This window comes from Taeniopygia guttata, chromosome 10 (genome assembly GCF_048771995.1).
Source record: "Taeniopygia guttata chromosome 10, bTaeGut7.mat, whole genome shotgun sequence".
Taxonomy (NCBI): Eukaryota; Metazoa; Chordata; class Aves; order Passeriformes; family Estrildidae; genus Taeniopygia; species Taeniopygia guttata.
Genome location: NC_133035.1, coordinates 12,773,939 through 12,801,160, shown reverse-complemented (window position 1 = coordinate 12,801,160; position 27,222 = coordinate 12,773,939). Strand labels below are relative to the sequence as shown.

Here is a 27,222-nt window from a genome sequence, read left to right as displayed (position 1 = left end):
CACGTACTGGAAAAGCCAGAGCAAAGCAGAATTTTTCAGTTTAGAAGGAATCCCATCTGAGATCACATATCAACTCCAAACTGCCTGGAAGAGCATGTTAACAGTTCACATAAGACCAACTTGTTTGCACACATTGCCCAGGCTCCTGGAGATTTTCTTCAACTCTTCATGGTTCAGAGAAGAGTCACTGACATGAACACTCATCCATCATGATCTGATGTCTTAATTAGAACACTGATATAAAATATGCAAGTCAACACAATGCAAAATGCTTAGAGAACATCAATCTTGCAAATCCGGCATTGTACAGTCAAGAAGTACAGCTTTTCTAAGGAGGTCAGGGGAGTAAGGGGAGAGAATTAGCCAAAGGACAGGCTACAGAATAACACTGGTTGGAATAAAAAGGAGTCAGGGTGTTTTACCACACTGCAGTCAACTTTTGACTCATTTGACAGTGAAATGAGTGAAATAGCAAATGGCAAACAAAGATAAAAAGAGGCCCAAAGGCAGAATTATGATCTCCCTGAAAAGAGATGCCATTTTCATGGTACCACCATGTACATAATTTTGGACATACCACATCAAATCCCCTCAGTTTGCTCTTGTCAGCTGTCAGGCCTATGGACTAGGACCGAGATACCAGCCCCCCTGTTAGCAAGGTCAGGAACAGATTCTGCAGGTCAAATCCTCCCCAGGTTATTCCTACTTATCTTTTCCACAACCTGCCTCACATCAGATGGCCCAGAAACCAGTAATTCCCAATCAGTCATGATGCACAGAACTAAACACACTCTGCCTCACAGTCTGCTTCAGCCGTTTTCACTCCAGGTGCCTCTCAAGACAAAAAGCAGGAAACATTTGCAGTCTGCTGCTGGCAGGAAGAATGCACACAGGGGGCAAATCTGCACAGCAAAAAGGTACCATTTCTCCTTACATTTGTGTTAGAGACACGAAGAAGACAAGACAGGGGAAACACTAGGGAAAAGGGGAAATGGCAAAAACAGTGAAGGGAAGAAATATATTTTCTGTGGAGTTTAACTGACAGCATCAGGCACCTCAAGTGAATTTAGATGTATTAAAGCACTGTTTTCCTCTGGGTTCTCTGAAGAAACAGGGACTCTTTTAACAAGCTGGCTCTCTATAATCATGGGGGTTTTATGCTGAAGAACTCAAACAAGCTTATGCAAATCTCAATATGAAGAATTATGCTGTAAATACTGTAATAGTTACTCTTATAGTTTTCTTCTGTAGAGCACAGCAATACTGATTTGCGTTGCTTTGACTCACAACATGTCCTTTGATATCCATGCAACTCACACTGCACAAGATTTAAGTAAAATGTCTTTCAAGACTTCTGGTAGAAAAAAAATGACCCAACTAACCCTGCATGAAGCCCAAGGGCAGCTCAAACAACATTAGTCCCAAATCCTGTATCAGGATCTAGAATGGACAGCAGAGAGATGCATGGAGTAAATGTTTCCCTGACATGTAACTTGGGGAACAACAAAACCTATTGTGGTTCTGTGGCAGTGTGGGGGAAGAGCTGTCACAGGAAGAGAGGTGACACACAGATGAGACCAAGATTGCAGACACTTAAGATTGTTATCAGCTCTGAGGGTACATCAACAGGATGGCAGCTGTGGATAAGAATATGCTCCTTGCGGCATGGGGTCCTCATGCTCCCCAGCTCTCCCAGCCCTGCAGGACTGCTGTCTGCCACTCAGGAGTGTGGCTTGCTCTGTCCTCACATCCTACAGCTCCTGCTCTTACAGCCCACTGTGTGAAATGGCATCCTTGTCCCTGAGAAGACAGAACAGGTGCTTGAAAATCAAACACCACATCAGGTGTTTTAGTGCCTCATCAAACATGTTAAGGGAAGTCTCACGTTTGACATTTGCCCATCACCTTGCAATGTCCACTGTCTCCCATGTGTCTGTAGACATTAACTGGTGGTTCTTGGATCCCCAAGGGTCCTGTGACCACATGCCAGGAGCCCAGAAAAGAACATCCACAGTCAAGAGAGTTTTGTTACAGGTGAGTTGTGCTTCTCCTGGAAAACTTGCATGTGGTCTGCAAATTGCTGAAGGCTGAAAACACTGTCTCAAGCAACAACATTTTGCTCCAGGTTGTACAGAGAGAATATCCATGGTTCTTGCACACTTTAAGCTACTGGGCATTCCAGTAAGGTTAGTAATTATGATGACAGTCACCTAATACTCAGTGTATCTATGGCATAAGCTCTTGTGGCTACAGCTCTTCCAGCGGTATGGCACCATGCGTGAAATAATAATCCTAACTTATCTATCAGTGTGGGCACACAGCCATGCTGACACGGCCACACAGCCTTCATTTATACTGCTAAATGCAACACAGCCAGAAAACAAATTGATTTACAGGATCACAGGTGGTCAATACCTTAATTGTCAGCACAGTGTCTGGCACTGCTGGACCAGGTGACACCCATGAATGCTCCAGGGGATGAGACTGCCATGTGCAGTAAAGACAGAAGGGTACAGGTCTGACTCCTCCAGACAAAAGAAGAGAGGCCAAGTTCTGTGTACTTATCTGTGCCACTTAGCCCTGTGTTGTTTGGCAGCGTAGATGCAGTCACAGCTTCTGAACCTGTCCTGTGGGTGTACAGGCACACTCTGCACTGACACCCTTACAATGATTTAGACATACCTTATGTCACAGAGAAGTGAAATGTCTGGCCCAAGGATTTAAGAAATGTGTGGCAAAACTACATTCAAGAGGCAGGTGTGCAAGCTGCACATGCCCTGACATAGCCAGCAGACCAAAGCATTAGCATCCCCTCTGAATGTTTTAAATAAGAACACACGGTTTCATTTCCTCTAGGCAGCCGCAGTGAACCTCAGTTTGGCAGTGCATTTCTCATTACCTTTCATGATGGTATCAGGTTTGATTTGTTCCCCAGGGAAGGATTTTCTCCCTGCACCTCATTACCTCTCTTCTCCTTAATCTGATGTTCCTATTTGAAATGCCAGCCGGCATTTTCAGAAGTGTTCTTGACAATGGTTAATTATAGAAGGGTCCATCAAACTGCACAGATACAGGTCATGTAAAGACTGCTGGGGACTTGTTCTACCCTCAGAAGGAGCAGCCAGCATGGCCTCTCTCCTCCCAGGTTCGAAGGAGCTCCACCACCCCGCTGTCACCCGCTGTGTGGGGTCATTCATCTGCCTCTGCACAGCGTGACAGTCCTAATGGAAGCTGAAACTGAAATACTCTGTCATCCCAACTTCTCATCCTTTGCTGCCACTTGCTTTGTGGATACAGCAAAGCACCTGAGACCCATCAAAGTGGGAGCTAGGATTCTTTTGATCCTCTCCTCAAAAGCACTGACAGAGGATGGGGCAGAGGCTGAGCTGCAGCAGCTCCTGTGTGCCTGTGAAGAACAGCACTATGCCCATACGAGCCACGCTCACAGCACAGATGCTGTCTGAGCCTACAAGAGGTCAACAGAGATCAGCTCCATGTCACTGCTGCTGCTCCTCACAGCAGCAGCTGTGCAGTTTGAGCTTCCCCTGAAGCACAGGAGTTTGTGCATTGTTTACTCCATCACCACAAGGATGGCTGGATTCTCACAGTCTGGTACCTCGGGCAAGAATGAGTTTTCCAGTGGTTGGTTTTGCTCCACACACACTTCTCTCGTGCTTTGTTCTGATGTAAATTATTTCATAAGGTGCAGGAGCAGAAGAACCAGGCCAAGAACAGTTTTCTGTTTTGAGGAAAGAGTGTTCATGTTGCTGTGCACACCATAAACAATGTCAGATCTGTGCAAAACCTCTGCTGAGCTCATGAGTCATTGAAAGCTGTTGATTACAAGGAATGAAAACTTACTTTGGTCCTTTTCTGACCTAGCAAAGACCACAATGGATTAAAAGGCAAACCCTGTTTCAGGAAAACCTTATTTTACAGAATGAAAAGAGTGCAGTAACCATCTGCTGTCCCCAAATCTGCTACCCTGGCAAAGAGGAAAAAAATAACTCCATCACTTGATCCTAATATCTAAGTATCAGTCTTGGGGACGTGCAGGGTATGAGCCAATGAATTGGAATAACTCAGAAATTTTTAATTAATGGCAGAGTCATCAATGCAACTTTAATTACTGTCATCATTAGCATAGGTAGGCCTTTTGGGTAGGTGCCTGCTTTCAGCACATACTCTATAGGGCACAGGTCACCATCCTGTTCTGTATTTGCACAGCACCTAACACTGTGGTCTGAGTTAATCACCAGAGCTCAGGGAAAACAACTCTACAAAAGTATTTCACTAATGCTGCAGCAAAACAAATTCCTTCCCTTTCATGGTTTCTCCTAGAACATCCTGGGTGCCCCAGCCTTCAGATAAAAAGGTTTCTGCCCTTTGGAAAAAACCTGCTCTGGGTTTTGAGCACAGCATCTCTGCTCTTACCCATCTCTTGGTGTAAGATCAAAAAGGAAATGCCAGATCTGTTCACTACAGACCTGATCCAGACCCTGCCAAAGTGAATGGTTCCCAAAGGGCTGGGATTGATTCCAGAGGAAACAAGCTCTTTCCCCCATAAACCCCTGGAGAAGACAGACACTGTTATAGGAGACAAAAGGAGACAAAAACATTATCCTTTGCTGCAACTCATAAACATTTGAAAAAAAGGCATTCATCCAAACTCAATGATGTGCACATCCAGTAACTCAGAGGACTGCAGATATAAACAGCAACATTGCTTGCTTTGACCCAAGCCAGTCTGCTAAAATACAGATACAATCCCTTAAAAAGAAAGGAAACTTTTAACTGATAATTCTTATTTGCTTACATGATACATTGTCAGAAGCTCAGTGTGAATTTTCATTTCCTTGGAAACTCAATTTGCAACATAAAGGACCACATCCTCAGTTGCTCTAAATGGGCATTGCCCCATTGACTGCTCTCTGCACCCACCTTGGGAACTACATGAAAACTATCCTGTATTACTGACATGAGTTTGAGAAGCATGAAATCTTTTCTCTTGTAGATATGTTGTGTTGGTTGTTCATAAAAGCTCTCCTTAACTTCTCACTTTCGAGTAGCCTCCTTAAGATCCCAAACAGATACCTAACAGGACTAAAAGTTGTGTTTCATATTAGAGTAAAAAAAAAGCTCATTTTAAACTGCAGTCAGTAGCTTTTTCTCCAGGTGTTTCCCCTGTGAGAACACCTTTAATTGTGCACTACTACATCACTTCAGCAGGACATACTGTTTTCTACCTATTCACAGACACCTGTTGCCACAGAATCACAGATTACTCTGAGTTGGAAGGACCCACAAGGATTATTGAGTCCAACTCTTAAGTGAGCAGCTCACAAAGGGATTGAACACACAGCCTTGGCATCACAGCCACCATGCTCTGACCAACTGAGCTCATCTCAGGGTGTTGCTTCAGAAGGAGCCAGAGGAGAGACTCACTTTAACCCACCACAGGAATCCAAAATCAAAGTATCACATCCAAATCTCACAGGCTCCATCCACAGCCTCCTGTTAGGGACACACCAATAAGTCCTCAAAACCTCAACTCCTCCAAGGAGAAATGCTCTTAGCACCAGGAGTAATTGCTTTATTTTCATTCTCGTGTCTGAGAATCGGAAGGCACTAGGAAGGTTCTGTCTCCTTTTGTCTTCCAAAGAACATTTTGCACACCCATACCCCACCTTGTCCAGCCATACAGATGCCAAGCAGACTCTCCCCTGCAGTCCCAGTGCCCCTGATGTTGGCATGAGAGAGACAACTTCTGTTATTACTTCAGTAAAATATTTTGCAGAAAACAGAACCATCAGCAGAATCTACAAACAAGCACTGAGCAACTCAGCGTTTATCTGTCTACTCATCCATGTCAGTGCCTTGTGTCAGCATGAAACATTGGTCTTCACAGTTCACACTTGCCCTGCTGAACTACAGCATAATAAAATATTTATCTGCCTCCCTGAGAAGCTACATGATAGCCATCACTCATAAAGGTTTAAAACAACTGAGTGGCAGCCACTTGCCTATTATTAAACCTCAAAAACACATAATAAAGCTGCTTGATCAGCTCCTCTGCTACTGAGCTGTGCTCAAGTAAATGCCTCTGATTTTGAATTAAACCAAAATCTTGCAGGTTTAGTGCCAATTCATCTGACGAGCTAAGTGCACTGCACAACATCAGCTGTAGTTTGTCAGCCCTGCTCAAACAGATCTTTCCTGCTCCACAGATAAATGTCCTTTCAAGTTTCACCAGAGAAGCTACTGTACAAGGCTAAGACTTGTGTTCCTGGCTGCTTTCACAATGTGGAAATGCTGTGTAAGGCTATAAACATCATTTCCCCTGAGGTTTAACTTACAGTAAGATGGCAACTAGAGTCTCATTTTCAGAGTTCCACCTAAAAAAAAATTTGGAAAGTATTTTTCTTTTCCACTATTATTCATCAAGCCTGCGTAAGCCCTGTAAATAAAACATGATCACTCAATGCCACCCACAAAATGTCTGGCTTTGCAAATTCAGAGTAAAGGAAAAAATAGCTTAGGACTTCCCAGTCATCAGTCTGTGAAAAATGACTTAATCTGTTTCTGATATTCATATATGTGAGCACAGTCTGATTGGGAAAACATGGGCAATCAAAAATGTTTGGTTCCAATGCTTGCACCTGGATTCTCCTGTGATTTTAAACCACCAAAATACTCTGAAACCAGATGTACCAAGGAGCAATTCCAAAGAGACAAGAAATGGCATTAGAGCCACTTTACAGCACATCAACATATCTTGTTAAATCAGCAAATGCTGACTACAAATTTGCTCCTTTAGAGAAACTCACAAGGCATTGATGCTTGAACTGTTTATGTGGGAATACTGCTTCAGCCTAAAATACAAGGATCCTTGTGTATCTTTATGGTTTTATGGGAATTTCTTCATGGTCTTATCAGCTATACTTCCAAGGTGTTTGCCTGAGCATTCATTTGAATACTCTCACTGGATACACGTGCATGTCTTCACTCTTGGTCCTCTTTTGCATACTTCTCCGTGGGTATTTTTAAGTCAAAATAAGACAGGGGTGAATCATCTGGGGTTTTTTCAATACTTTATGCATCACTATCAATATTTCAAATACTCTTTGACTCACTCAGCAGAGATCCTATCATAAAATACGCTGAATTACTCATGAAATATAAACAGGTGAGACAACAACTTCCAAGTCAGTAGAAAACGTGGCCCCTGTAAGGAGTGACACCACTTGATGGGAATATCAGGCTGCTTACAGGCAGGGTTTATTGTACGTGCAGAGTCAGCTGGTTGGGAGGTGACGGCACCTTCACAGTTGCTGTCAAATGTGTTAACACCACAACAGCTGACAAATCCTGCTTCTTCCATCACAAGATTTTCTTTTATCTTTTTAAGCTTGCACAGTTTAAAAAAATCCAGTTCTCCCTGGAATCCTATCCCTCCCTCACTTCAATCCCCAATTTTTATGGGAAATTAGGCTGGAGCATTTGCTCTGCTGTGTGTGAGAGAGCAATGCCTGGATGAGATTTTAATTATAGGAATCAGCCGAAATGACACCCATGCTCCATGGTAAATGTATGGAATGCTGACACCTGCCGGCAAAAGGCTTCATGTCACTCCTGGACAGGAATCTGCCCTCATCTACATCCCAAAAATTGATTCCCATCTCACATGCACAACAGCCAGCCCAAGCAGGGACTGAGTTCAGCATGACAGCAAACATGAAGACCCAGAGCCATCCTTACACCATGAAACAGCAGATTGAGTCTCCAGCTCCTCGAAGCTCTCTAGCTCCAGATGCTCCAGCTCTGGGCCAGTCCAAGCAGTTTCCCACCATCCAGGGGAATACATGCGTGTTTTGAATCTCAGCAAAACCAGCAGGGATTAACTGTGCCAGAAAAACAAATCTTTTGTAGCTGGAAAAGTGCTGACCTGATTTAATAGCCCACTAAGCTGGCAGTACACCAATCCTAGAAAAAAGAAAGGGGGGAAAAAGTCACAAATTTCTGCCAGATTCATGAGCAGAATCTGCTCAGCATCAAGTATCAGAGATGCTACCTGGGATGAGGGGGTGAGGGGAGCACAGAGCTGGGCACAAGGAAAAGGCAGCAGGACTGTCTCCTCTGGCACCAGGCAGCTGCAAGGAGGGCTCAGCTTCTCACCAAACCACATCTTCCACCCACATGCCCCACACAGATGGGCAGCAGGGAAAAGCTTCCTCTCCTGTTCCCCAGAGTGTGTGCACAGAGATGAGCTTGGTGCTGGGTCTTCCCTTCCAAAACATGAAAATAAAGGGAAACAAAGATGTCTGTTTGGATAATTACTGCAGCCAGAGATATTGCACATTGGCATTTCCCCTGCATAAGTTGAACAGACTCCTGCCACACTCCAGAAATGAATTTCACCTCTTATCTACCTTTCAAAGACTCCTGTCTCTAGGAAACTGTATGAAAAAAAAAAAAAATGAGAAAGCTACTGTTCATACTCACCAGAGCAAAATTAGCCCTTTGAAACAAAACCCTTGAGAGTCACTTGCAGGGACTTCAAGGTCCCTGCCCATGCTGCTTTCACATCTCTTCAAACTTTAATTGATTACAGAAGAAATAATCTTTTCAGTTGTTTTGATGAGTTTTCTGCAAGAAGGCAAGTGTGGATGTGACACTTAAGATGATTACAAGGAAAAACAGTCTTTTAAAGCCTTAATGATCTTTATGGAAGCAGAAAGCTGTAGTGTTCCAGAGCTCTCAGCCTTTCAGGTTCACTGCAGGACACCCTGGCATGGGTGGCATTAAATTAAACCACATGGTGCTCGTGGTTTAGTTTGCACAAGGGAGATGCAGGACATAAGGACACCAAAGGGCATTACAAAGCAACACCATATAAACACATGAACTTTTGCATTTCAGAGCATTTTTTTAAAAACATGAAAAAAAGGTCTCTGTATTGTGTAATATCTGTTTCTGAGCAGAAGCACTGGGAGAAACTCAGGTGAAAGTGTCTGCCTTCACTTAGAAAATTAAGTGTTGATTATTGAGCTGTTTCAGAGAGTTCTGGAAGCTGGTGCAGACCTCAAGGGAAGGGCTGAGACCAGCTCCTGGGGAGAGTAACCCCAGAGCCATGATGGAGTCACACATCTTTCAGCTGAAGGGTGGGATGCAGAAAAACCCTGAAGAAAATTTGCTGTCACCTGAAATGTTTTCTTCCCAAGAAAGCATTTTCCTAGCTCTACCTGCTAAGGAACAAGCTAGATGGAATAATACAAAATTATTTTATAGATCTCTACTAGCAGAAGAGGGCCTTTTGTAATGATGTGTCATTGTGGAATACTGGTGTGAAAACCAGTAAGAGATCTGCCCAGTGAGCTGATCTGAAAAGCAGTGCTATAGTAGATACAGAAAGAATTAACATCTTCAGTGCCAGTACATGCATTTCACAGTATTTCTTTACCTGGGCATAAAATTTTCTCCCAGGCATCTTTTTTTCCAGAATAACATTAGAGAGATTGTAAATGCTGAAAGAGCAATGGCTGGAACTCCTACAGAAAAGCTTCACTACAAGAAAAATAAAACAGTCAAAGTTTGATAGAAAAGAATGCAATAGTATTCACAGTACAGGTGTAACTAAACAATGAATAATAAAAAGAATGTAACTCAAACATCCTTACTTAGTTCTCATCATAGAAAAATGAAGTATCCCTTGAACTGAAAGCAGCAAATTTAAAATTAATACAAGGAACATAATATTTCACACGTTGCAGGAGCATAATATAATATTAACATAATAAGGAACATAATATTTCACATTACAACTAACTAACCAGTACAACTCACAGCTGTCAGAAGGCAGCAGAGCCAAGGGCTTAATACAAATAAAATCAGATGCTTAGAGGAATGCTCCAAATGCCTGCTGGGAAGAGAAACCAGAACATGTTTGTAAGGTGATCATCTGGGGACTGCAGCTGCAAAGGAAGGAAGATCCTCCAGTTATTGCTACACAGCTCCAAGTTGTGAGATTTCCTGACTCTTGTAAAACATGTGATGCAGTATTGCATGTCCAGATCCTGAACTGTGATGGGAAGGATCCTCTCTCCCAGCAAGATTCATGACCAGAATGTTAATGCCTCATTTGCACTGGATTTTGTTCTTCTTTTGCATATCAAAAATACTAAGGATCATTGTCTCCAAACAGAAGTTCATTCCAAACTTTAAATCATTTCATTAAAAAATAAATTACATTAGCAGCTAAGCCACGATTTTCAATTTTGTATTGTGCCATGCTCTCAGGTTTTCTTTTTATGACCAGTGTAAAAAGATTTTAAATTATAATCTCTCCCTTGACATATTTTGTACTGCAAGTTTTAATCAAGTCTCCCAGAGGAAAAGAAAATCTAATAGTACCTTCAATCACTTTACAATCTTGTTTGGAGTATTTTTTTTGTTTTTTTTTTTTTCCTAAGCAGAAACATTTAACATCTCTGCTTTTCATGTACCCATATTTCATTATTCTTGATACATTCCTATCTGCATATAGCTCGTTTAAATATTCCCAGTTACCTCTGAGCATTGTTTACTACATATATTTTTTCAGAATGATTAGCATCATTTTGTATAGTCCCATTATGCCTCCATGGACAGCTGAAGTAGGATAATAGACCTTCCCTATGCTTCAAGCCACAGCATTTTCTACTCACAAGTGTTTTTTATTTCTAAACTCTAATGTGCCTCATCTTTCAAAATCCTCTCACTTCTGGTGCATGTTTTTTGGGGGGCTGGGGGAGGAGCCCATTATCCTTTTTTAAAATTGCATTTTATTTTGCAGCTCTAAGTCAAACCTATTCCTCTTAAGACTGTGCTGCCATCAATTCAGTCACACTTCTCAAGAACTGTGCTAAAATTTGGAATAACTAAGAGTACTGATGGCATCACAAGGCCATCAGTCCTGGCAGCAAATGCAGAATCTTTGAATGCATGAATAAATAGCAGGAATTTAAAGACAGGTAAAAAAATAGTTTCTTCAGACAAAAATGCTTCTGCAGGGCAAATCCCAATGGCAAAGTTTCAAATAGGCTTAATGGCCACTCAGGAATAATTTCAAACTACTTGAGGTTTGGAACTGTAGGTTAGAGGTAGCCAGCAGTTTCCTTGCAAGAGAATCATGTTCCCTGGCATAAACCCTTATAAACTAAATGCCACCACACAGGTAAGCTGTCCCTGTCTGCTTCTGCTACCAGCAGGTTGCTGTAATTTATGCTACAGCAAGTCTCACAGTGTTCTGGAAGTTAAAAGGGCAGAAAGATAAAACTACCTCAACCTTAAAAGCCAACATTCAAAAGGTTATACGAAAACAAAGCTGAAAAGAAGTTTCTGCTAGACATATGTTAGTACTTCCTTATTTTATTTCAAATTCAGATATTTTCTTTTTATTAATAATAAATTTTTACTGTCATTGGAAGAATTGATTATCTAGTTAATATTTCACTAATTATCTTGAAGTTACAACACAAATGCTATGATCAGTAGGCCACCAAATTTTTCAGTGCTGAAAATGCCAGAAGTCTCCAAATTAAATTATAAAATACAACTCAAGTTCTTAATACATTCATTTCTTAAAGCAAAAATTCATTATGCTGTAGTTGAGTAGTAGCAGAAAATTCAGCACTCCCCATTATATATAAGATGCTATATTGTTAAATGCTGACATTTTTCAGCTTGGGTATTTATGCCAAACTGAGATGGGGGCAAGGGGGTTATGTTTATTTTATTCCTGCAAAATGGTTCACTGGTTTCCAAGATCACAGCTAGTAAAAAAATAAATAAATAAATAAAGAGGAGAGAAGCTCTGTTGCTCTGTGCCTTGTAGCAAGAACTTGAAATCTTACTTGTAGCACCCTCACTGGTGATGATGTGGCTTTAGCACTGTTCAAACCCGTTTGAGCCAGGCTTATGCAATGCTGCAAATAATGTGAAAAGCTGCCATAGGCACAGGCTTAGGAGAGACGTGTCAGGGTGAGTTCTGTGGCTTTCTGAAGATGCCCCCCTCCCTGTATCACTACTGGAGTCACATCTGCATGGCTGGCCCCACGACTCTCTCTAAGAACCTGTGCCACAGGGGACATTCTCTCCATCCTGGCTCCTCATTGCCCCCTCCCCACACTCATGGCACTGATCTGGCCACAAGGTAAACTGGATAAACTCTTTGGGGTTCAAAAAATCCCAACAAAAACAGGAGAGGGGAAAGGAGGGAAATAATCTTCACGCAGAGCAGCAGGTTGATCCAGCTCACCAGAGAGAGGCAGGAACAGGCTGAAACCACAAGGAGGGAAAACTGCTTAAGCTGGTATTGGTGCACAGATAGAGCACATGGAGCTGCAGGCTCAGCTCCTCCTGCCAGATCCATCTCAGCTGTGAGGACTCCAAAGGACTTTCTTTTCGCTGACTGCTGCTATTCCTGCTGTCTGGGGCAAGACTGGGAACTGAAACATAGAAGGAAATGATGACTGAAGTTTCACTGAGACTGTTTCTGGCATGGCACCCATTTTCACAACCCCTCATCATCAGCTTCCTTCAATTACATCAGTCCAAACTTGTGTGGTGGTTCTGTCTGAGAAGAGACTTCTGCTGGTGCTGGGTTACTCCTAACCAAGACTGGTTTCCCAGTATAGGTCCCAGCGTGGCTGTGGGGCCATCTGTGCTGGCACAGGAGAGGATAGGTGAGGACCAAGAGGAGAAAGGGCAGTAGCTTATTTAATCAGGCACTGTCCAAAAGAAACAATCACAAAACTATATCTTTTGGACTATTTAGTGGGGAAAGTACTATAAAACAAGTTTTTCTAAGCCAAGGCAAAAGAGAAAGAAGCCAGCACAGTGGGGAAGGAAATGAGTAAAGTGGGATGGAGAATCTTGTATGTCTGGAAGCACACAAGTGAAAGAAGACAAAACACATGATCTCCTCCCTTCTGGCAGGGACAAGCTATTTATGCTGGCCCAGCAGTCCCTGAAATGACAGGCTGGGACTGAGAGCAGGAGGAAGTGAGAAAGGCCAGAGAAGGACACTTGAGGAGGGAGTTTCAGAGAAGCCAGGCAAAGAGCAGAAGGATGGAAAGTGACATTATAGTGGTAGAGAAATTAAAGCTTGAAAAAAAAGGTTTAGTTCAAGGCTGAGACAAATCTGGGAAATTATTGTTTTGGAGGGAAGAGAGAAGAAAACTTAATGTTGGAAAAACAAGCAAAAGATTCTGGATTCACTGGGGGCAGCTCCTCTGCACAATTCAGGCTGCAACAGAATCTTGAGCTTCTGCTGCTGCTTCTCCATCAGCAAATACCACTTAATATCTTTAAGTCACTGAATGCTGCAGTGATGAAGAGCCCATACAGAAATGCACATCTCCATCTCCATCCCAAGGTTTGAATAATGCACAGTAAAGAGGACTGCAGCTCTAACCTGGGCAGGGAGAAAACAAACCACCGAGCAGATACTCGTTAGAACAATCATCCACCGAGCAGATACTCGTTAGAACAATCATTAACAGCATGCAGGGTTCATCTTCTGCCTCTTTGAAAGAGCACAGACCATTTCTCCCGGGTACATCTGTGAGGGAATTCACACCTGAGGGACAGGGACCATGTAATAATGTACTGTGACACCAGGGCAGAATTGACAGAGATTAAGAGGCTGAATTAAGTCTGTACACATAATCCCATTTCTTTCATTTCTTAGAAAGTCACATCCCAGTCCATTAGAGTAAGCAAATTTAGAGCTATCATTTCTAATAACACTTCATTTGTTGGCCAAGAAAACTATTTAGGCCAAACCCCTTTCTCTCCACCATGCAGGTGAATGTTAAAAAGGCTGTTTATAATTTATTGCACATCTTCAGCTACCAGTCAGTAGTTAAGTTATGAACACTTAAGCATATTTGCTCAGGTCCAAGCCTTCCAGCTGAGATCCCTGGCCACATGCCTCCCTTCAAAGAAGCCTCCAAGAATTTTACCATATGGAAACACTCAACCTAGTCTTTTCTTCTTTTTCTTTTTTTTTTTCTTTTTTTTTTTTTTTTTTTTTTGTGTCCCAGTAAGAATGATCTCTTTTTCAGAGGAATAACTTAGCTTTTCCCTCATAGTTCTCAGAGTGGGTCTAGGTAATAATAAATAACATTACAAATGAGGAAACCCATGTCCAGCTCGGTGAATCACAACACCTCCCTAAACCACACTGAAAATGAAGCTGCTGGCAAAATGTTCTTTAAACTTCTGTAGGAGTACTGATAAAAAGCAAACACGGAGTACAGTTTTATCTGATTTACTCCTTCCAAAGCTGTGCAAGGTTTCTACACTTCTGTAAACAAATACTGCGTGGACTTTCATCAGCAGTATTACCTTGGGCAAAACCCAACATTTATACTGCTGAGGGGCAAGGATAAAAATGGGAATTGGTACGTGTTAGGAAAAGGTACCACTGGCTAGCCACAGAAGTTGTCTAAGTCTTTTCAATAGATACAGCTGGAAACGAACCAAGTCATGCACCTACACACACCCCTACTCCAAAATATCTGAACTACTTCCATCTTTGTTCTTTCTGTTATTGTGTCCATATAGCCTAACAAAAGCAAATTTTCACATGCCAATGTCACCCACACACGGTAGAGATGTCAGACTTTCTCATACCACAAAAGCAGCGACCTTTGTTTATGCCAACATGGTGTGATGTGAGTACTGCCAAGATGAAAGGTAAACCCTGGTCCAAGAGAAAAAAGGATCATCTCCAAAAGGAGGGCTTGTGTCTATTCAACACCGCCCATGAGTGCTACCAAAGACTGGGAAACTCTATGCAAAACTATACCTAGTCTTATATTTGAGCCATTCTTAACAGTAACTATGCCTGAAGTCTTAAGGACAGTGTGAATTTAAGCTTTTTGTCATGCAAAATGAATACACTCAAAAATGACATGGCTTATTTATGTACCTACAGGCTATTTCTTGGAAATTACATAGTAATTTATGCCAGCCATGGGAACATTACTAATGTAACACCATGTTATCTCCTTATAACAATGTAAATGCCTCAGATCACCAAAGTATTTGATAACATCTCTAAGATAAACGTGCCATACATGCATCATTCCAACAATGGAGGATGGATGCAGCAGCAAGGCAATTTGCATTCTTGCAAATGTACCAAAGTTCAAAAAATATAATAGATGACAAAAAATATAGCAAAAAAATATAAAGATATACTGAGATTAAGTGTGTGTTTCTGTGGGGACAAATTAGTAGTGTGCGTCTGATGCTGCAACAGTGGAAAAAACTAAACTAATTCTCTAATTTACAAGAACTGCTCTAGGATAAATGACCAACTCCCAGTCCAAATGGCATTATTCCAAAATTACTGTACAAACAGTACAAACAGACTAATATTGAGTTTCAGGCAGAACAAGTCTGACATGGACATACATCAGTTCTTACAGCTGGTCTCTTGGCACCTCTGTGTAGAGCACAGCAGCTCTTCTGGCATTGCTTTCTGCCCATAGCCTGCTGCAGAGAAGGAAGCAGCAGTTCCAGAACAAGCCAGGTTCCAAAGTGTGTTCCTGCCCACCCCATTTCACTGACTGGCACCCAGGTACATCTCCATGCACTCTGTACCTGGAAGTCCTTGCTCCCATCACACCTCAAATTTTGTGTTTACTCTGTGATGTCTACAACATAACTTCAGCAGCTCACCACTAGTACAAAAGCTTGTCCAGAGTGCCTGAACTAAGCTCAGTCAACAGAACTCTGGGTATTTTTTAGGTTACCTTCAAAAGTCCCTAAATCCCACCAATATACACAATTTTTTGACAAACATTAGAAAAACATCAAACAGTGCTAAATATTAAATGTAAAGAAGATGAGTGTATGAAGCAGTGAAATCCCTTGCTAGCTAAAATGCAGACACAGAAAGGATTCTGAATTAGGAAAGAGGTAATGACCAAAAATAAAAGAGAAGTAAACATGGTGCAGTGTTCTGGAAAAGTACATTGGCATCCCAAAGTAAATATAAGCCCAAGTTCAATCAGAGTCACAGAAATGCTATGTTCCTTTATCAAGAACTAAAAAGCTGGCAAGTGTGTGAGGTGTGGGAGCTGCCTGCATGGTGAATTTCAGCCTGGACAATATCTTCCCAGGCTGAGGTTTAAAGCATGAGTTCAATATGAGTTTTCCATTTATAAGATTAAACATTTCTGCAGATGTTTCAAGAAGACATTAAAGTGTTTACAAAAGGAATGTGAATAATGAACGCAAATACACAAAAAGCAAGCTTGTTTACAAGGAGGAGTTGGGGAATTTTAGGTTGAGAGAGGTTATTTGGGGATCAAAACATACACACACAAGTTTGATCTTAAGTAACTTGTACCTTCTCAACCCTATGAAGAATCCAGTGTCTGAGACAGCATTATAAGGTCAAAATAAAAATGTGAGAGAATTATGCTAGAAAAGACTGCAGGCCTAGAAATTCCTTTTATTTTCAGTCTAAGGTCTCAGTCCAGAGAGCTGTTCTACAAGGGCAGGCTCCCTATCAGCACTGTGATTCATCCATGCAACACAATTTGCAGGATCAAAGATTTCAGAAAATTCTCAGTCTATGGGCATCACCTGAGAAGCTCCCAACCTTTCAGGCAGTATAAACCACAGTTCTCAGGGTATTCTAAACCTGTGAATCCCTGTGACTTTCAGTGGCAGCTTAAACTACGCCCAGCAAGCCCCTCTTTGCTTTACAAGCTTCCACATGACGCTGGCTGAGACTGTGCTGAGGATGTTCATGGATCTGGCCAAGAAGATGATTTATGTGGAGGGCTGAGTTTTCTTTCAGCTGGATCAGTGCAGTTGTGTTCCTGCTCTGCTGGCATGTCATTGGGGTGCCACAGGGTAGAGAAAAACAGGCAAGAGAAAGGAGCATCTCTCTACAATGTAAAAAAACAAGGTGTGACATTTAATTTCATTCTTGTTATCAAAGTATTTCCTACCGGCCTCCAGGCTACTCCTGCTCAACAATCCCATGATGCAGCAAGAAAATACTCACCACCAGCAAGAGCTTCCTCTCTTGCAATGTCATCATCACTGGGCTGAAGAATATTCCAGGACGTCAAAGCAAGTGAAGAAATGTCTTCAGCAGATGATAACTTCAGCATGTCTATGTGATTGCTCTGAGGTTTGTAACGGGGGATGAAACACTCCTTGCCTTGCTTAAAAATGTCCTTAATGATTTCTTCTGTCTGGACTTCATCTGGCATACTCAGAAAGATTGCAATTCTTTTGGATTCTTGGTACTTGGGATGGTCAATCACCTACATGGGAAATTGACACAATTGGTTTATGAGAAGTTTTTGGAAAGATCAACTTACTTTCATTTAACACAAAACTGGAGCAAAATATTAGTTGAAAAGGGCAGAGGTACAAACTTTGATGGATCACAAACAGAATACACTGACTTTGTTGCCTACTCCAACATTTCTACCATCAGCAAAATCAAAATAGGCAAATTTTTGCATCTAGTGAACTAAACACTTCATCACAAGTTTGGGCCAGCAAAAAACAATTTTGCAGACAATCTTCCAGTCCCATAAAGATCTGAACCATACAGTGCAGACATCCTCAAATGCCCAACATCACTGCAGAAAGATACAGTAGGGCAGAACTAACAGCTTATGCAAGCCATGAGGGTTTAGCATTCCTTTTCTTCCATCCTTTTTACAGACTGCACCTCTCATCTGGGCCTGGCAGAACAGGAAGCGCCTCAATGATAATAACTCAAAGGAAAATCAGCACCAGAGCAGATGGCTGCAGAGCACAAAGTCTTCCAAGAACAGGCCCCTCTTTCTTTTCTTAACCTGAATGTCTTCCCTCCAGCAGGACGAGATATACGACTTCAAACATCACCTGCTTCTAACAGGTGATCTTATTACTGCACATTTTTCAAAGCTCGAAGGAAAGATGGCCTTGCCATTTTTTGCTTTTCATGAGACTCTGTGCTGGGCTTATAAAAGGCTGAATATAGGAGGGAAAATAAAAAATGCTTATATGGTGAAAAAGTGTTAGCAGACTCATACCTAACTTGTCTCTGCCCATTCTAGACTGAATTCCACATTAAAATTTGAAAGGAGGCTTTGAAAAGCTTGTCTTCTCATTCTCTAGCACCATATATATTTTGTCACTTACATCTGGACACAATAATATAAATGTGTCCCTACTCATTTAAATGTGGTTTACCCTTATTCTACACACTTGGACAAAATCTGTTTAAAATATCAGACAATTGAGAAACTCTCTACAGAACAGAGATCACCAGATGCCCTGCTCAGTACTTCTATAACTGCAGGGTAACTCACTCTTACGAGCTTTAGCCTTTGCCCTGGCCTTGTTTTGAGACACAAATGTCCACATCTGAGTCAAGATATGGTTCCCACTACATTTGCTATTTTCTTTCCATCACAGCAGTTAAAAACCCAGGTGTAATACTCAGAAGACAGATGTGATTTTGTAAGGGAAAAAAAAAGAAACACTCCAGACTAAGTGATGGTGTATGTGTTTCTTGGCCGCAGAAACATCTTAACAATTCCAAACCGTATTTTATTTCCTTTTCTATCTGCCTAACCCTACACATGGATTTTTCCACAGGATTAGGCTCTTAAAAGAACAAAATTTCCATGGTTGCTTTTGCTGCAAAAAGCAGGCTATTTAGTCCAACTGCAAACTCCAAAAAACAGCTGCAGCTCATGTTGAGGGCCTCCAGAGCCAAAACCTGTCATGGGTTTGGTGAAGAGAGAAACTGAGAAACTGAGACACTTTCAGAGATGGGCTGTGTGCTGCGGGCACCACAGAGGTCCCATCTGCTCTGATATATCCAGCAACACATTAATTAGGCTGTATAGGAACAAAAGTGAGGTTGACGATGTGAACCCACATGTGAGCAGGAAGACACAATTTCAGATGTTCTCAGAATTGTGTAGATGCTCAGTTTCTGAGAAAACTGAAAAAATTTCCACACTTAACAAATATTATCTGTCCTTTGTTCACCAGCTGATGGCAATTTTTTTCAGAATCAGAGCATGCAAATAGCATGACTTTAATAATGAACAAAGCATTAAAAAGAATAATCATCCAGGAGCTAATTAAATACTGGTGGTTAGGTCAGCCTGTAAAGCTATTTCATTTTGAATTTAAAGATTATTTTGAAATGAGATTTTTCCACTAAAAATATTACTCAGGTGTAATAAAACAACCTGCTCACTTTTATTAGCTACAAGCAGTGATGTACGTTACAAAGCTACATTTTTGGCCTTGTATAATTCCAAATATTTTCTCAGCCTGTTCCAAAATTTCTCCATGCCTGCTGTATCAGCCACCCCCCATGAGGAAGCCAACTCTAATTTCTGCCACTTGCACAGAGCCACTCAATCTCAAACAAGCTCAAGATTTTCAGTTTGTGTCAAATTAAGAAAATGGCAAGATAGTATCAATTTATGTCATATTTACTGATGCCTTCTTTTAAGCAAAACAAAGGCTGTATCTTTTAGAGAGCTCTCACTCGAAGAAATGAGTGCTGTGTTGCTGTGTTAATCAGCAGCAGTTAGACAAAGGCTGAGGGCTCCTAAAAATTCAGTACTACATGTGCTAGGTACTTAAAAATTGTTTGAGGACTCTGAATTTTTGAAGGGAATGTATGCCAGTATTTGCTGAAATTCAAGAGATTTAAGTCTAGGATGTTTGATTAATAAAATGCATTATCATGAAGAATAGTACACTGCATAGAGATATGTTTTTAAAAAGCATCCCCAAGAAAAAAAACGTTATGCAAATTCCAGTTAAAACTTCCTACAACTTAAAAGTTTCTGTGCTGCCACATCCCACTCATGAAGTGGCTACACATTAGTAGTAGATGAAGTCTATAAAATGATTTGAGAGCCTCTGGCAGGAGAATAACCATATAAATGTAGATCATCTAGAAGTACCCGCTGGTGCTGCAAAAAAAAATGAGGACTGTGCTCTATTACATGCAGTGACTGCAAAATAAAATTTTATTATGTTTATTAAAATGATAAAATACATCTATATAAAAACTGTGTAATCCAAACACAAACAGGACATTTCAAAAGTACATACCCATATCACTCTGTGCTAGGATACCAGTTAGGCAAACCCTGCTTGATACCTTTTAGAGTGTAAAAATTATATTAGAAATAAAATTGTGTGAAAGAAACAAAGAAACACCGCTGGAAGATACAGAAGGGAGATGACAGCACGTAAAACAAGAGGCCAAATCAGGCAGTGGCTGGGTTTTGTATATATGGCCAGAGCCAGGCTGGTGCGAAATGTCTGAGATAAACAGCAGCCACCACCCTCAAGGAGCCATGCTTGGGGCATGTGGCAGTCTGCACCCATTGTCCCCAAAATCCATGAGTGAAGTGTGACCACCCTTGGGAGAAGTGTGACCACCCATGGGAGAAGAGTGAACACCCATGGGAGAAGTGTGACCACCAACAGGAGAAGTGCCTCCAGTACCTCAGGGGTGAAGGGTGACCACCATGCCACTCTAGGGCTGATGTGTGCCCACCGCTGCAGGCTGCAGTGTCCCCAGCACCCGGGGCTGTGTGTGACACCTCTGCAGGCTGCAGTGTCCCCAGCACCCAGGGCTGTGTGTGTGACACCGCTGCAGTGTCCCCAGCACCCGCTTTAGCCGGTGCCACCCGCAGCTCCTGTCACCCTGGCTCCACCGGCCCCGCTCCCCGGCGCTGCCGAGGAAGGGCCGAGGGCAGGGGAGGGCTGCGAGGCGGAGCTCCCCCCGCTCGGCGGAGCTCACCCCCGCTCGGCGGAAGGGCCCCTGAGTCACGGTTTCGATCACCGGCGGGGCCTGGAAAGTCCCGGCCGTGCTTCCCGGCGAGCCGGGCCCCGGCCGTGCCCGGCTGTCCGCACCCACCTTGCGCCCGAGCAGGCGGGACTGGCGCTGCTTCTCGGCCGCGCCGAGCGCCCGCAGGCGCTGCCGCAGCTCCGCCCGCAGCTGCCGCTTGGCCGCCCTCAGCGCCGCCGCCATCGCGCCGCCGTCCCCGGCGCGCTCCATGCGCGAGTGCGCCGGGCGGGCCGCGGCGGGGCCGGGCAGGGCCGCGGGGGCGGCCCGGGACCGCCCGCCCGCGCTGCGACCCGGCTGGCAGCGGCCCCGCCGTGCTGCAGGGCCCCTGCCAGCGCCAGCGTGCTGAGGAGTGTGGGGTTTTTGGTTTGTTTTTTTTTTTCCCCTGGCGCAGATCGCAGAGAATTTCCCCTTTAATTTTTCTGCAGGAAGGGAAAGTACATTTCGGCGGGATGCTGCAGCCCCGTCTGCCAGGCAGTTTCATGTTGCTGTGGCACCTGGCGGGGGCCGTGCGCTCCCGGGGATGCTGTGAAGGATGGGCCCGTGCCCGGGGCTCAGGGGGTCACCGCTGTCCGGCCCGGGAGCTGTGTCCGGGGCTCAGGGGATGTGCCCGGGGCTCAGGGGGTCACTGCTGTCCGACCCAGGAGCTGTGCCCGGGGCTCAGGGGGTCACCGCTGTCCGGCCCGGGAGCTGTGCCCGGGGTTAAGGCGGTCACCGCTGTCCGGCCCAGGAGCTGTGCCCACAGGGGAGATGCGCCGGCCGCGTCCCAAGGGAGGTCTCTGGCTCCAGCACACCCTGAACTGCCCGGGTAGGCAGTCACCGTCCCTGGAAGCCTTCAAGAAATGACTGGATGTGGCACTTAGTGCCATGGTACAGTTGACGTGGTGGTGACCAGTCAAAGGTCGGACTCGATGATGCCAGAGATTTTGTCCAGTCTAACTGATTTTGTGATTTTAAGCATAGAAAAAGACATTTCTATAGGAAAACAGCTGTTTTCATAAATCTGTGTGGCTTTTGATGACCTCTCAGTTTAGCTGCTGTGTGCATGGATGAAGTCATCAGCTGTCCCACTGTGCAGCTCTTTGACCTCACCTTTTGCTCCAGAAGCAGCACGTTGTTCTCCCCTGACAGATCCAAGGATCCCTTAAACAGCGGTGCCCCAGGACCTGGCACTACTCGGTGTCATGGATGGATAACTTCATGACAGTTACATGGACACTATGATATAAAACTTAGCCTTGCTGTTTTCAGGTGTTTTACTGTGCTTAGAATTGGGGTGGTACATCTCATCACTGCTTTTCTTGCTCTGCACTGAAAAAAGGAGGTTTTGTCCCAGTGAAGTTAACCTGGAACCCACTGGATTGTTAATGATCCATCCAGACTTCTTCTGTTTAAACCCTGCCCTTACCATGAAGAGAAGTTCTAAAATTATTGTATCACCTACATTTTGAAAAGACACAGTTATCCTTTGTATGTAACTAAAAAATTGTTCTTCTGAGTATAAAATAGGTTACTAGATCAGTGTAAAAGGAAGTGGATGTAGTATTAATAGATTGGTGTTAGCCACTATAGTGTGGGGCTTGCAGTAGTGCTCAAAACGGAACTGAGTAAGAATGACTTTTCTTACCATGAAGACTTAGACTACTAATAAAGACATAGGTCATAGCATGTTTTAAAATGTCATTTCTGACAGGTGCTGCCATACGTGTTCTGGAGGTGGGCATTTTCTTTTAGCTGCCCCTTGCCCTTTGAATGCTGCCATCTTTTCTTCAACAGCAACAAAGTTCTGCCTGCTGCAAATTCTGCCTGTATATTAAATAATATTTCTTGTTTTCTCTGGGGAGGGAGAGGGAGAAATATATTCTCTAACAAACATTAACATCTGTTTGTGTTGTATGGTTAAACCCACCAAGTTAGACCGTGGAATCACAGAACAATCCAGGCTGGAAGGGACATTGAAAGATTATGTGGTCCAACCTTTCCTGGAAAAGGGAGCCTAGATGAAATTATCTAGTGCCCTGTTCAGTTGTATCCTGAAAATTGCCAGGGAGGGGGAACTCTACCACATCCCTGCACAGGTTGTTCCAGTAAACAGTTGTTCTTACTGCAAACTTACATCTTATGTGGAGATGAAGCGGGATTTTTTAGAGGATCTGTCTCAGGGAACAGTGGTGTTGTGTGCCACAGGCAGCTGCTGGCTCAGTTTGGTTCACCTCCCAACACGTTTAAAAAAAAAAAGAAGGGTGTTTAGACCCAGCCTTAGTTCCCTAGTGGAAAATCACTACAGCTGAAGAAAACCCTTCTACAATGAATTCTTGAACAACTACTGTTTAGCCTTGGAAAGCAAATGGAATTTGAGTAAAAACATGAATTGCCCAAGACTGTAAAAGCCTGGAAGCTCTATGAATTTACTGAGTTTTATGGTGTATTCCAAAACACTAATTGCTGTCATCAGAGCCGATCCAGTTCATTTATTTTGCCACAAGATATCTGTTTCTTATGCAAGCTACCAGATGGCACCTAAAAAGTACTACAGAAAATGAAAGTCTTGACATCCATGGACCTCAGGTCAAATCCATAAACTACTTTGATTTTCCAGCAGCATTTTGATAACTCTTTTAAAATTATCTTACTTAGACAGATCTTTTCCCATGCTCCAATTTTTGTGGAAAAAAATGAGATCAATCTTAAGGCTTTAAAATACATATTTTAATGTATTTTCTCAAAATATTAGTGTATTTACACAAATTTCTCATTTACAAATATTTTTACTTGCCTATTTTAAAACATTTAGTTTTAAAAACATTCAGCCAGATGACTACATCCATACAAATATGAAAGAACATTCATTGTAGATGAGAGCTATTAAAAATTACAGCACAAAAACACATACCATTGCTATAACAGTAAGTGAGTGCACATTTTTAAGTTGCTAGCTTCCACAAACAGTTCTTCTCATAGAAATTGCTTAGTCTGTGTCAGTAACTTCAACCCACTTCTATATTGGAGTTCCCATTTCTTTTTTCTTCACAAAAATCCCCCCCTTTTTCTCATACAGAGGTTGCAATAAAATGCATTACAGTAGTATTTCATTTACAAAACAAATGACATAAAAACTTGTTTCTTAACCCATTGGATTGTATTTCACTAAAACAATGTCCTTTCATGGAGGTGCAAGAGAGATTCCAAGAGCTGTCTGGGTGTGGAAAATTACCTCAAAGCAATCCTGACTGCAAAGATAGACTTGAGTTGCTGCATGATGTTGTGCAGATTCCCCTTTGGAAGGATCTCATCTTCAGATTTGGTAATTAGGATAGCGTGTTAAATATTGTATTTAGCCAAAATAAATACAAATAAATTAAAAACAAATTATGGAAGGAAATTATACTTTGGTGATATTGCTTGGAGGAAGGCTGAGAAGTGAGGTTTGTGGCAATATCTAGATTTCACATGAATCCTTTTACTTCAGTAGTACTCTCTGAACAAGGACACAAGAGCTATGAACAGGGCTGTAATTTTGGAGAAGGACAGTAGTGATCTTCTTTCAAACTTAGTTAGGAAGCCATTTTCCTGTGGAAAAGAGCACACACAGTTAGGGACAGCTTAAAAACAACATGTAGGGAAACCACACCACTCTCAGAGTCAGATTACCAGTGCTGCAGCACTGTACAGTGAGGGACAGCTTTTCAGAGCTCTACCCCCAAAAGATGAATAGCTCTTTAAAAATACTAGCTTAAAATAGCTGCACCTTGCTGAATGTTTGTTTTATCTTCCAGTCAAGGCTGTGCCCTCCCTGTGTGAATAGAAAACAAACATGAACTCTATCATCTAAGTCCACATCTTCCAGGAAGGTACAAGTACTATGTTTCTGATGTAGTAATACACCCAGAAATATCTTCCTTTAAGCTTCCTTATTCTACTATGATGAGCCACCTCTTATGACAGAATGTTGCCAGGAGTTGATACTTCTCTGAAATAAAATTGACTCTATTTGAAAGAGATGGAAAGATAAGCCTTTATAATAAATCCAATGCAAGGGGCCAAGAGTTACTATCACCTTTTTTTTTGCTGCTACAGAGAGAGAAGGATAAAAAAAGCAGAAAGGGAAAAAAAGATAAGAAAAGGAAAAGCAAGACACTAGAAAATAAATCGGGGGCAGGGGTAAAAGTAGTAGGAAATATGCGAGAAGTGGGATGAGAGGGGATGGAAAGAGAAAGTAACATTTACAAATAAGTAAAGGAAAAAGGTACCAAGGAAATAACTGACACTGGAATCTGATTCTCAAATTCCCCCAACTGGAAAAAAAATAGAAGTGTGATGAAAGTTTGCAGAGCCAAAGGATATTTCCTTTCACTGGCAGAATGGGAATTTCAGCAGCTTGGCTAAACAGTCCACTTAGTAACAAGTATTTTTCTCAGCATTGACCATTCATAGATGAAAGTTCTAGGATTATCTCAGTCCAAACAGAAAAGATTTAATGTCAGTTGTACTTACCAGTACATTTGTTGTAACTAAAACTGATTTGGGGGATTAAATAACGGCTTTGTTGAAATCAACAGCAATAGTGCTGACTTCATTTGTGAGGATCACACCTGTGTATTCTTTCCCTACCTTGAACTTAAGTATTTTTGGACCAACTTTTCTATGAAAGCAAAATTGCTGCACTGACCTTAGAATGCCACTTAATTTTAGATTTAATAATGTAAATTTCAGGGTGTCTGTGGTTTAACCTGCTTTGAGTGGGAGGCTGGACCAAATGATTTTCTAAGGTCATTCTCAACCTGAATTATGGTATGATCCTGTCAATTCAAAATTGGCAAGTGCCTTTCAAAAGTAAAGTTGTCTTTTATCACTGTTCTGTTTAAAGCAGAAGCAAAGCTCTTACTGTCTCAATGAGACATTCCAGACACCAAATAATAAACCACCAAATGAAACCCTGAATAAAATGGTTTTGACAGTGTTTATAGCAATAATTAATGAAATCTCCTAATGTAGACTTTGGTGGAAAATTAGAACTCACCCAGCCACCATTCGCATCAATCCATTCAGCTTTGTTGTTTATGATGTACTCCGTGATGAAATAAGAAATCTGCTCCTTCTCCTCTGCAGTCAGCTGAACCCCATGCTCTTGAAGCTTCTTGGTGAGAAGACCTCCAAATGTAAAGATGGTCATGATTCGTCCCCAGTTAGTATTTCCATCAGCAAACTTTTCATCCATGACTCCATTGAAAATTCTCTTGGCAGCCGCTACAGAGGTGATGTCAATCCTGTCCAGGAGCGGCCTGACAGCCTCCTCCGTTTGGTCTTGCAGAGAGGATGCCATGGTTCTCAGGACATGAGCAACCCGGGTCTGGGCTGGTCCGAGGTGTGATTCCTGGAGCACATACTGCAGATAATCCTGGGCTAAGTAATAAACGTAATAGAACTCAGCAGTTTCCATTCAATACAGAATGCAGAGAGCAGTTCACTGCTCGCAGTCAGGGTCGGCAGTGAGCAGCCACAGGGCACGCATGCGGTTTTGTTTCGTCGGTTTTGATGGAATCTTTCTGGTTTTACCACAGAATTTCCTGTAAAAGGTAGTGACTTAATGGTATGCATTGGGGAATATGTCACAGAGGAAATGAAAGAAAGATTGTCTCCTTTTATGTCTTGAGTGACTTATTTCTCCAAATGGTGTGATTCCACTACTGAAATCGACCAGATTTTACCACATTCTTTAGCAGCGTAACTTGGCATTTTCTAGGGACTTTTGCTACATACCACTAGCAAAGGTTTGGCATTTGGCTTGCAAAATTCCAAGAATGGTGTATCATAGCAAAGGTTAGGCATTTGGCTTGAAAAACAAGAAGTGCATGCTGCTGGAGATGCAGATGCCCAGCACCCCCAGTCCAATCTCCTCGCTGCCAGCGTTAAGGCTGCAATCTGTATTACAGGTTTATTGGTTACTTCTGGTCACAAGTTTGTGAAGAAACTGGTAGACATTCCCAATAGGATGGAAAAATCGATAAATTTTCTTCACCACTCAGGGAGTTTTACAGAAGTGCAAAAAGTGGGAGCACAACAGTGGTACAATGATGGATGGACAAAGGGGAAAGTCAGCTTTATAGCATTATGCCTGTTCCAGACTTTCCCACACTCTCTCTGAGTGATCCTCAAGGTCCTTCTTTGAAGATCTGAATGAGAAGCTTCAAAGATTTCTTTCCCCCATGGAGAGCTCTGCTGTAAAAGATGTTATAAGTATGAAAGACAATGCTAATGCAGGCAGCATGTCAGAACATGGGATGGAAAATATGGGGCCAGTGATGTGTGATACCACCTGAATCTTTTAGAAC

At 42.4% G+C, this 27,222-nt stretch overlaps 2 protein-coding genes across 7 annotated transcripts in view; both read right to left on the bottom strand.

The window, feature by feature from the left end:
• Window positions 1-21,171, bottom strand: part of MTHFS (methenyltetrahydrofolate synthetase) — a 116,118-nt gene extending 94,947 nt beyond the window's left edge. Inside the window, exons 1-3 of one of the 6 annotated variants that reach the window (XM_072933745.1) lie at window positions 20,963-21,171; window positions 17,069-17,333; window positions 12,296-12,485 (exon numbers count right to left, since the gene is read on the bottom strand). In XM_072933745.1, coding sequence (XP_072789846.1) covers window positions 12,296-12,485; window positions 17,069-17,333; window positions 20,963-21,103 — 596 coding nt within the window. In that variant the 5' untranslated portion in view covers window positions 21,104-21,171. Of the gene's footprint in view, window positions 1-9,460; window positions 9,565-12,295; window positions 12,486-17,068; window positions 17,334-20,962 lie in introns of all 6 variants that reach the window. The other 5 variants (XM_032750259.3, XM_072933746.1, XM_030281425.4 and 2 more) reach the window with 5 other exon arrangements.
• A 3,039-nt stretch (window positions 21,172-24,210) lies between these two features.
• Window positions 24,211-26,446, bottom strand: BCL2A1 (BCL2 related protein A1). Its single transcript, XM_004176908.5, has 2 exons — window positions 25,911-26,446; window positions 24,211-24,460 (listed from the first exon to the last, which is right to left on the bottom strand). Exons 1-2 carry the CDS (start codon window positions 26,328-26,330, stop codon window positions 24,356-24,358), a joined length of 525 nt encoding a protein of 174 aa, XP_004176956.1. The 5' UTR covers window positions 26,331-26,446; the 3' UTR covers window positions 24,211-24,355.
• Between the last annotated feature and the right edge of the window lie 776 nt (window positions 26,447-27,222).